The sequence below is a fragment of the Chiloscyllium plagiosum genome, unplaced genomic scaffold (genome assembly GCF_004010195.1).
Source record: "Chiloscyllium plagiosum isolate BGI_BamShark_2017 unplaced genomic scaffold, ASM401019v2 scaf_3021, whole genome shotgun sequence".
NCBI lineage: Eukaryota > Metazoa > Chordata > Chondrichthyes > Orectolobiformes > Hemiscylliidae > Chiloscyllium > Chiloscyllium plagiosum.
The window spans coordinates 16,173-27,277 of record NW_025214128.1 but is presented as its reverse complement, the minus strand read 5'-3'; the positions used below and the strand labels follow the sequence as shown (position 1 = coordinate 27,277).

Genomic DNA, 11,105 nt, shown 5'->3' with positions numbered 1-11,105 from the left:
GCCAGTGTGCCAAAGGTCTCCTTCACTGCCCTGTCTACCTGGGACTCCACTTTCAGAGAACTGTGCACCTGAACTCCAAGGTCCCTCTGTTCCACTACACTCCTTAAGGCCCGAACATTCACCATGAAACTCCTACCTTGATTGTCCAGTCTCTCCACATTCACTGAATTCCCTCATCCCTGAGACTGTTTGGTGTCCTTTGCCCCCTGTCTTGAGGCAGGGCTTTTACCGAGAGAAATTATTTCCTGAAGTGGTGTTGGGCAGGGAGTAGGTGTGCTCCAGGGGTGTGGGGGTGGGCGGAGGTTATGGGACCTTCAGGTTCGGGGTAACATCAGGAAGCACTTCATCACACAAAGGGGAGTGGGAGTCTGTAACTGTCCTCGAGAGTGACTGAGGGGGAGCTGACCCTCTCTGACTGAGATGGATGGATTCTTGTTGCTGAAGGTTACTGAGGGAAATAAAGCAACGTTGTGTGAACGGAGTCGGGCCACAGGTCAGCTGTGACACCTCATTGAATAGTGACCCACTCAACGGAGCCGAATGGCCTCCTCCTGAAACACATGTTGACATAGAGTCATAGAGACGTACAGCACGGAAACAGACCCTTCGGTCCAACCCGTCCATGCCGACCTGATATCCCAACCCAATCCCACCTGCCAGCATCCAGCCCATATCCCTCTAAACCCTTCCTATTCATATACCCATCCAAATGCCTCTTAAATGTTGCAATTGTACCAGCCTCCAACACTTCCTCTGGCAGCTCATTCCATACATGTACCACCCTCTGTGTGAAAAAGTTGCCCCTTAGGTCTCTTTTATGTCTATCCCCTCTCATCCTAAACATATGCCCTCTAGTTCTGGACTCCCCGACCCCAGGGAAAAGACTTTGTCTATTTACCCTATCCATACCCCTCATAATTTTGTAAACCTCTATAAGGTCACCCCTCAGCCTCCGAATCTCCAGGAGAAACAGCCCCAGTCTGTTCAGCCTCTCCCTGTAGCTCATCGTTAGTGAAATCTCAAACCTGAAAAGCGGCCTCCCCAGTTGGCCTGCTGGCCTGACAGAGCGTGCTCAGGCCTTGGTGTGTGATCTGATTGGAGGAGAGGTCCAGCACCCTCAGGTTGGGCATGGTTACCAGGCAGGCCAGCAACTCCCCCATGGTATCGTCACCCAGGCGATTGGCAGACAGGCACAGCTGGTGGGTGGGGGTCTGCAGTTTCAGGGCCCTCAGGATGGGACTCAGGTGCTCCTTGCTCAGCGACAGGCTGGACAGGTCAACAAGGGAGCCTTGCTCCTGGAGCTGTAGAATCTTGCCCATGGACGGGTTTGCATCTGCAGGCAATCAGACACAACAACGAGATTATTACAGCAACCAGCACTGCCCTGTCTCCACAGAAAATCCAATCACAGCGTGCCCCTGTTCCTATTGCTCAGCCCTAACAGGCCAGAAATAGAGGGTCTCGCTTACCCAGTTCGGAGGGCAGATTGGAATCATTCACATTGCTGTGGGTCTGGAGTCACGTGTAGGCCAGACCGGGTAAGGACAGCAGTTTCCTTCCCTAAAGGACATTAGTGACCCAGATGGGTGGTTTTACAATTGACGATAACTCCTTGGTCACCATCACCAAGACTTGCATCAACTGCAGATTTACAGTTGCAAAGACAGCATGGAAACATACCCTTCGGTCCAACCCGTCCATGCTGACCAGATATCCCAACCAAATCTAGTCCCACCTGCCAGCACCCGGCCCATATCCCTCCAAACCCTTCCTATTCATATACCCATCCAAATGCCGCTTAAATGTTGTAATTGTACCAGCCTCCACCACTTCCTCTGGCAGCTCATTCCATACACAGACCACCCTCTGTGTGGAAACGTTGCCCCTTAGGTCTCTTTTATATCTTTCCCCTCTCACCCTAAACCTACGCCCTCTAGTTCTGGACTCCCCCACCCCAGGGAAAAGATTTTGCCTATTTACACTGTCCATGCCCCTGATACGTATTGGATTGAATTTCTACCAGCTTTGAACCAGTGCTCCCAAACAGATGACCTGGAGCTCTGGATAATGATGGCTGCGATGTGGTGGGATGTTCTCGGGATGTGGGTTCGCACCCTGCTATGGCAGACGGTGGGGGGTCGAATTTAAATTTGGTATCGTCTAGAGCTAAAAGCATAATGACGACCATGTGACCCAGCATCAACAATTGCAAAAACTCCATCTGGGTCACTAATGTCCTTGAGGGAAGGAAACTGCTATCCTTCCCCGGTCTGGCCTACACGTGACTCCAGACCCACAGCAATGTGGGTGACTCCTAACTACCCTCTGAAATGATGAAGTAAGAGACTTGTGCGCCTTGAACCACTAAGAAACCTAAAAAAGGGAATGAAACAGACAGCAACTGGGCATCACTGGAAAAGACAACAGGAAACTGCCCTGTTGACCCTGCACAGTCCCCCTCACTAACACCCGGGGGGGGCTAGGGCCAACACTGGGAGAGCTGTCACACAGACTGACCAAGCAACAGCCTGACACAGTCATACTCACGGAAACACACCTCACAGACAATATCCCAGACCCCACCATCCCCATCCCTGGATAGGTCCTGTCCTGACCCAGCAGAGGGGGCAGCACAGTGGGATACAGTCGGGAGGGAGTGGTCCCTGGGAATCCTCAACATTGACTCCAGCCGCCATGAAGTCTCATGTCTTCAGGTTAAACCTGGGCAAGGAAACCTCCTGCTGATGACCATGTCCTGACCCCCCACGGCTGATGAATTAGTATCCTCCATGTTGAATAACACTTTCAGGAAGCATTGAGGATGGTAGGGGCACAGAGTGTACTCTGGGTGGGGGAGTTCAGTGCCCACCACCAAGAGTGGTTCAGTAGCAGTATTACTGATGGAGCTGGTCAGGTCCTAAAGGACATAGCTGCGAGACTGGGGGGTGCGGCAGGTGGGGAGGGAACCAACAAGAGGGAAAAACATACCTGACCTCATCCTCACCAAGCTGCGGATTCGTCTGTCCATGACAGTATCGGTAAGAGCGACCACACATAGTTCTTGTGGAGACAAAGTCCTGCCTTCACATTGTGTTGTGTGGCACTATCACCATGCTAAATGGGACAGATCTAGCAACTCAAGACTGAGCATCCATGAGGCACTGTGGGCCATCAACAGGCAGCACAATCTGTAACCTCTTGGCCCGGCATATCCCCCACTCAACCAGGATCAACCCTGGTTCAATGGAGAGTGCAGGAGGGCATGCCAGGAGCAGCACCAGGGATACCTGAAGATGAGGTGTCAGCCTGGTGAAGCGACCAAACAGGATTACTTGCATGGCAAACAGCATAAGCAGCAAGTGACAGACAGTGCTAAGTGATCCCACAACTCATGGATTAGATCTAAGCTCTGCAGTCCTGCCACATCCAGTCAGGAATGGTGATGAATCATGTACCTCACTAGAGGAGGAGGCTGTACAAATATCCCCATCCTCAATGATGGAGGAACCCAAGCACATCAGGGCAATTGATAAGGCTGAACCTTTCGTGTCAATTTTCAGCCAGAAATACTGAGTGGATGATCCACCTCGGCCTCCTCTAGTGGTCCCCAGTGTCACAGATACCAGTCTCCAGTCAATTCAATTCACTCCACGTGATATCAAGAAACAGCTGGAGGCACTGGATACTGCAAAGACCATGGACCCTGACAACACTCCGGCAGTAGGACTGAAGAGCTGTGTTTCAGAACCTGTCATTCCCCTACACAAGCTGTTCCAATACAGCTACAACACTGGCATCTACTGGACAATGGAAAATTGCCCAGGTATGTCCTGGACATTAAAAGCAGGACAAATCCAACTCAGCCGATTACCGCCCCATCAGTCTCCTCTCGATCCTCAGTAAAGTGATGGACGGTGTCAGTAACAGAGCTACCAAGCAGCACCTGCTCAGCAATAACCTGCTCAGTGACGTCCAGTTTGGGTTCCCCCAGGGTCACTCAGCTCCTGACCTCATTACAGCCTTGGGTCAAACATGGACAGAAGAGCTGGATTCCAGAGGGGAGGGGAGGGGAGAGGGACAGACCCTGACATCAGGGCTGGATTCGACTGAGTGTGGCATCAAGGAGCCTGAGCAAAACTGGAATCAATAGGTATTGGGGGCACCTCTCTGTTAGTTGGAGTCATAACTGACACATAGGAAGATGGTTGTGGTTGTGGAAGGTCAGTCATCTCAGCTCCAGGACATCTCTGCAGGAGTCCCTCAGGGTAGTGTCCTTGCACAGTGCTCAGCACCATTCGCGACTCCTCAGATACTGAAGCAGTCCGTGCTCCAATGCAACAAGATCTGGACAATGTCCAGGCTTGGGCTGACAAGTGACAAGTAACATTTGCGCCACACAAATGCCAGGCTATGACCAAGACCAATAAGAGACAATTTAACCACTTCCCCTTGACAACTCGTGGCATTACCATCTATGAATCCCCTGCTCTAAATATCCTAGGGGTTATCATTGATCAGAAATTCAACTGAACAAGCCATATGAATGCACTGGCGACAAGAGCAGGTCAGAGGCTGGGAATCCTGCAGCGAGTAACTCACCTCCTGACCCCCCCAAAGCCTGTCCACCATCTGCAAGGCACAAGTCAAGAGTGTGATGGAATACTCCCCACTTGCCCTGGATGGGGGCAGCTCCAACAACACTGAAGAAGCTCAACACCATCCAGGACAAACTGGCACCACATCCACAAACATCCCCTCCCTCCCCCACCGACGCTCAGTAGCAGCAGTGTATACTGTCTACAAGATGCACTGCAGAAACTCACCAAAGATCCTCAGACAGCACCTTCCAAACCCACGACCACTTCCATCTAGAAGGACAAGGGCAGCAGATACATGGGAACACCACCCCCTGTAAGTTCCCCTCCAAGCCCCTCACCATCCTGACTTGGGAATATATCCCCATTCCTTCACTGTCACTGGGTCAGAATCCTGGAATTCCCTCCCTCAGGGTGTTATGGATCTATATACAGCACACGGACTGCAGCGGCTCAAGAAGACAGCTCACCCCCACCTTCTCAAGGGGCAACTAGGGACGGGCAATAAATGCTGGGCCCAGCCAGTGTTATCCATGTCCCATGGATTAATACAAAAAAAAATCATACGATAACACCATCTCCCTTTATGATATGTGTACCTGCAACAAATTGATCACCAACCTATTGATACATTTGAGGAAGGTAGATGTCCAGGGTGGGTTTGGGAGGTACAGTTGAAGGAGCCTTGGGGAATTGCTGCTGTGTGTCTTGTAGATGGTACACACTGTAATTCTCAGAGCACGTGCACTCTCCTCTCGATAAAAGGTTATTTCTATTGTCGAATGAATCTATCTCCTTACCCAATGACAGACTGTCACAGGCCGTCTTGTATCGCTCAGAGAGTGGAGGCAGGTCCCAGGACACGACCTCAGCCAGGACCTGAAAAATATCCAGGAGGTCCCTGAGTCCATTCCCTTGTCGCTGGAGCATCACTGCTCCTGGAGCAGTCTGTAACCCTATCGCACCCGGTCCCTGCACGTACTGGGCCCAAACCCTGCCCTCCTTAAACTCAGTCAGAACCTGTCACACGGCAACATAATCTTCCCCTTTAGTCATCATCCAATCATTACAGCACAGAAGCCATTTGGCCCATCTTGCTGGTGCTGGATCTCCCCTTGGGGACAGTTCATATTCTGCACTGCCCGCCCTCCCCACCCCACGCAGACTTCCTCTTGGGATATTTGGAATATTCAGAAATGTACACATGTTCCTGGGAACAGAAGGTGGTTCCTTGTGCATCCATCCTCACCTGACCAAAACAGCAGGACTTCAGCCCTAATGCCATGTTCTAGCTCCTGGCCCATGGCCCAGGAAATAATGGGCCTTGAGGTGTAGGCCCAGTGTGGGGGGGCGATGAGCGTTGGTGTAGTGCCCAGTGTGGGAGGCAATGGGTCTGGAGGTGTAGTGCCCAGTGTGGGAGGCAATGGGTCTGGAGGTGTAGGGCCCAGTGTGGGAGGTGATGGGTCTGAGGGTGTAGGGCCCAGTGTGGGAGGCGATGCGTCTGGAGGTGTAGGGCCCAGAGTGGGAGGCGATGGGTCTGGAGGTGTAGGGCCCAGTGTGGGAGGCGATGGGTCTGGAGGTGTAGGGCCCAGAGTGGGAGGCGATGGGCCTGGAGGTGTAGGGCCCAGTGTGGGAGGTGATGGGTCTGGAGGTGTAGGGCCCAGTGTGAAGGCGATGGGTCTGGAGGTGTAGGGCCCAGTGTGGGAGGTGATGGGCCTTGAGGTGTAGGGCCCAGTGTGGGAGGCGATGGGCCTGGAGGTATAGGGCCCAGTGTGGGAGGCGATGGGTTTTGAGGTGTAAGGCCCAGTGTGGGAGGCGATGAGTCTGGAGTTGTAGGGCCCAGTGTGGGAGGCGATGGGTTTGGAGTTGTAGGGCCCAGTGTGGGAGGTGATGGGTCTGGAGTTGTAGGGCCCAGTGTGGGAGGTGATGGGTCTGAAGGTGTAGGGCCCAGTGTGGGAGGCGATGGGCCTGGAGGTGTAGGGCCCAATATGGGAGGCGATGGGCCTGGAGGTGTAGGGCCCAATGTGGGAGGCGATAGGCCTGGAGGTGTAGAGCCCAGTGTGGGAGGTGATGGGCATGGAGGTGTAGGGTCCAGTGTGGGAGGCGATGGGCATGGAGGTGTAGGGCCCAGTGTAGGAGGCGATAGGCCTGGAGGTGTAGGGCCCAGTGAGGGAGGCGATGGATCCTGTAGGAACCTTCATGGTCACCTCAGCCAGTGTGGGATTTGAACCCAACGCTGTTTGGTATCACTCTGCCTCACAAACCAGCTGACCTGGGTCTAGCTCGATTAGCTCAGTTGACTAGACAGCTGGTTCATGATACCGTGTGGGTTCAATCCCTACACTGGCTGAGGTAAACCTGAAGGCCTCTCCTTCTCGACGTCTCCCCTTGTCTGAGGCCCGGTGACCCTCAGCTGAAACCATCCCTGGTTTTGTCTCTCTATTGAGTGAGCAGCCCGTGGTTGGCTGGGACGGTGGCGACTTTGCCTGTCCCCTGGTTGTTGTCACACTCACCACCTCATTGTCACGGAGAAGGTGGACGATTGGTTCATGTGGAGAGAGCAGCGCCCCGTCGAGGGTTAGAGAGAGTCGCGGTCTCAGACCACACTCGATGTTGTATTTCCTCCCGGCTTCCTCCGCCAGCCAAGAGATGGTGTAGGTGTCCAACTCACTGAAATGGGAAATACAGAGCTGTGTAACTGTGCAGCTTCCTGGGCAGTGTGGGATCAGCTCGAAGCCCCCAGTATATAGTCAAACTCCTACCTGGGAGGGATCCCAATGACAAAGCATTTCTTTTCCACTTTCACCTTCACACGGAACGATGGGATGAGCAGTGGGGTGGATGGTACACTGGGCTGTGAACACAAAGGGCAAGGATTAGGAAGCCATTACAGCTCAGGGGCAGGCAAGCTCCTGATGTCTCTATGTAGAGAGATCTCGTCAGTCACCCCCACCCCTCCCCCCCAACCCGCTCCATCTTCATCTCCCCACATCCCCCTCAAGTGGCTGACCAGATTACATTTCAAATTGTTCAATGTCCCTGACCCCCCCCCCCCCCCTCCCCGCCCCCTCAGCCTCCTCGGGGGGTAGTGAGTTCGAGTTCACAGTGTCATAAAACTCTCCCTCACACTCCTTTGCATCTTGCTGAGACAGAGAGATTTTTTTTTAGGTCAGGAAGGGAATTGAGAGTGACGGGCAAAGAGGCAAGTGGAGTGGAGGGTGATCCGGTCAGCCATGAGCTCACTCAAGGGCAGAGCAGGGGCTCGATGGGCTGAATGGCCTACTGCTGATCCTACACCTTACAGTCTGTCACCCTGCACATTGTTCCTTTGCCGATAACAATCCAACTCCCTCTTGACTGCCTCGGTTGAATCTGCCTTCAACAAACTAAGACAGGGTTCAAGGAAGGGACAAGAGTGTGGGGGGTCACTGAGGGAATTCCAGAACTCGGGATTGGCAGCTGAAGGCACAGCCTCCAATGGTGAAGTGACAATGAGTGATGAGGAGGTCAGAGACTGACCCCACCCCCCCCCTCCCCTAACCAAGACTCTGGGGAGGCCTTGGCCTAGTAGCATTGTTGCTGGGCTGTTAATCCACAGAGGAGACAGCGAGGTCTGCAGATGCTGGGGATCAGAGTCGAGAGTGTGGCGCTGGAAAAGCGCAGCAGCTCAGTCAGCATCCGAGGAGCAGGAGAATCGACGTTTTGGGCATAAGCCCTTCTTCAGGAATGAGGCTGGGAGTCTCGGGGGTAGAGATGGCGCTGGAAAAGCGCAGCAGCTCAGTCAGCATCCGAGGAGCAGGAGAATCGGTTTTGGGCATAAGCCCTTCTTCAGGAATGAGGCTGGGAGTCTCGGGGGTAGAGAGGTAAATGGGAGGGGGGATATTAACCCACAGAACATGAGGGTGATGGGGAAAGAGGCGAGTGGAGTGGAGGATGGTCTGGGAATCTGGGTTCGAATCCAGCCGCAGTGGATGGTGGAATTTAAATTCAATAGAAATCTGGAATTAAGAGTCTAATGATGACCGTGTCAGAAAAACCCCCATCTGGGTCAGTAATGTCCTTCAGGGAAGAAAACTGCCATCCTCACCTGGTCTGGTCTACACGTGACTCCAGACCCACAGCAGTGCCCTCTGGGTAATTATGGATGGACTATAAGTGCTGATGCACACAATCCCATGAGTGAATAAACACAAGGTTGTGAGGCTGACGGAGATTAATGAGATGGAGGTGAGGCCACAGAGACATTTCAAAACACAGACAAGGATTTTAAAATCAGGGTCAAAACATCTGACAAAAGATAAGGCAGACTTTGTGCGTCTGTGGCCTTGAGATCAGTCAGAAATATTGCAGGGGGCACAGGTTCCTACCTGTGAAGTGGACGGACGTGACACTCGGCAGCTGCTGGGGATCCTGGCCATTGTATTCTTCCCAGAGTGTGACAGGGATGAGGGTGTGGGAGTGTGTGCTGTCTTGGCACTGTAACGGTGAGCATTATCCTGCCCAGGTCGGAGTGAGCTGCTCCAAGACCCTCCCACCACCGGGACGGTCACTGTTTGTGCCGGCTGGCTCAGAGCCTGTGTTCTTGAGCTTCGGTCAACCTCCAGCCAATCATCGTCTGAGCAGTTACCGTCCAGCCAATCACTGCCCACAGCTGGTGGCTGTCCCCCATTGGCAGCTGTGTTGGTGACCACAGGCAACTGTGATTGGTCAACCAGCAGGTTCAGTGTTGAACTCTCTGAAGGTTGGACGTGTTTGGATGTAGATTCCTCCAAACCCACTGAGGATTGGACAAGGTTGGTTGAAGATTTCTTTGACCCCATTCTGGATTGGACACTTTTGGATGAAGATTTCTTTGACCCCATTCTGGATTGGACACTTTTGGATAAGGGTTTCCTTGACCTCTTTCTGGATTGGGTGGTTTTGATCGAAGATTTCTTTGTGTTTGCTGAAGATTGGGTGGTTTTGGATGAAGTTGTGGTACTCATGAAGGACTGGGTGAAGTATGTATGGTCACTGGCTGTACTCTGACCCTCATGAATATGTTGCTTCTTAAATGGTATGAGAAAGGGCATGAAGTCATCACTTTCATCAGATAAAAATGAATCGGATGTAGATGAGAAGGGGCTAGCTGTTGTTGCTCTTTGTCCAACAGAGGATTGGATCTTCCTGGACTGCAAGGACTTGCGACTGCGCTGTGTTGTTGGTGTGGGGGAAGGCTGAGGTAACTTTGCCCCAGTGCTGTGACCTCCATCTTGTTCCTGCAGACAGGAAGTCATCGTGCTATCAGGGGACAGCGAGCAGGAAGACAGCTGCACGTGTTCACTGACAAATACATCGCCGTGGGAACGCTGGCAACGCTGAGAGAATGGTTTCAATTCGGGTCCTGGAACAGAAAACACAAATTCAGCAAAATCAACATAGACAGGAAGTGGGCATGAGGCTGAGGAGGAAGTGAATCATCAAACAGGAAATCAGCTCTATAAGCAGGGCAAGGAAACCATAAAGAACAGGTTAACAGTAACAAGGCAGGGGTGAAAACTTGCCCCAATTAGAAACCCTACATTGTGGAAACGGGGCCCTTCCGCCCAACAAGTCCAAACCAACCCTCCAAAGAGCAGCCCATCCAGACCCAGCCCCTACCCCATGGCTACCCCACCCTGACCTGCACATCTTTGGACTGTGGGAGGAAACCGGAGCACCCGGAGGAAACCCACGCAGTCATGGGGAGAATGTGCAAACTCCACACACAGTCACCCGAGGAGAGAATTGAACCTAGGTCCCTGGGGCTGTCAGGCCACAGTGCTAACCACTGAGCCACCGTGTCACCCTCCAACCTTGGAGAAAAGATATTACTTTCAAATAGTACCCCAGATGTCAGTCATGGAATCAGAAACAAATGCTTTTGTCTAGAATAATGCACTTCATTCCATCCCAGAGATGAAGGACCTGTGTCTCCACCCAGGAACCTGAAAACTCCCAATCAGTTACCAAGGCAGCGCAGCACTGTGGGAGGGTCAGTGCTGAGGGAGTGGGCACTGTCGGAGGGTCATTGCTGAGGTAGTGCTGCACTGTTGGAGGGTCAGTGCTGAGGGAGTGGGCACTGTCGGAGGGTCAGTGCTGAGGTAGTGGGCACTGTGGGAGGATCAGTGCTGAGGGAGTGTGCACTGTCGGAGGGTCAGTGCTGAGGAAGTGGGCACTATCGGAGGGTCAGTGCTGAGGGAGTGCCGCACTGTCGGAGGGTCAGTGCTAAGGGAGTGCGCACTGTCGGAGGGTCAGTTCTGAGGGAGTGGGCACAGCTGGAAGGTCAGTGCTGAGGGAGTGGAAAATTTCGGAGGGTCAGTGCTGAGGGAGTGCCGCACTGTCGGAGGATCTGTGCTGAGGGAGTGCCGCACTGTTGGAGGATCAGTGCTGAGGGAGTGCCGTACTGTCGGATGGTCAGAGCTGAGGGAGTGCCGCACTGTCAGAGAGTCAGTGCTGAGGTAGTGGGCACTGTTGGAGGGTCAGTGCTGA

The 11,105-nt window shown here is 53.1% G+C and overlaps 1 protein-coding gene across 1 annotated transcript in view; it reads right to left on the bottom strand.

The window, feature by feature from the left end:
* LOC122547812 (tonsoku-like protein) overlaps nucleotides 1-11,105 on the bottom strand; it is a 35,922-nt gene that overhangs the window by 10,997 nt on the left and 13,820 nt on the right. Inside the window, exons 7-11 of the mRNA XM_043686391.1 lie at nucleotides 8,963-9,978; nucleotides 7,358-7,449; nucleotides 7,109-7,265; nucleotides 5,396-5,474; nucleotides 1,026-1,333 (exon numbers count right to left, since the gene is read on the bottom strand). Of these exons, the coding sequence (XP_043542326.1) occupies nucleotides 1,026-1,333; nucleotides 5,396-5,474; nucleotides 7,109-7,265; nucleotides 7,358-7,449; nucleotides 8,963-9,978 (1,652 nt within the window). The remainder of the gene's footprint in view (nucleotides 1-1,025; nucleotides 1,334-5,395; nucleotides 5,475-7,108; nucleotides 7,266-7,357; nucleotides 7,450-8,962; nucleotides 9,979-11,105) is intronic.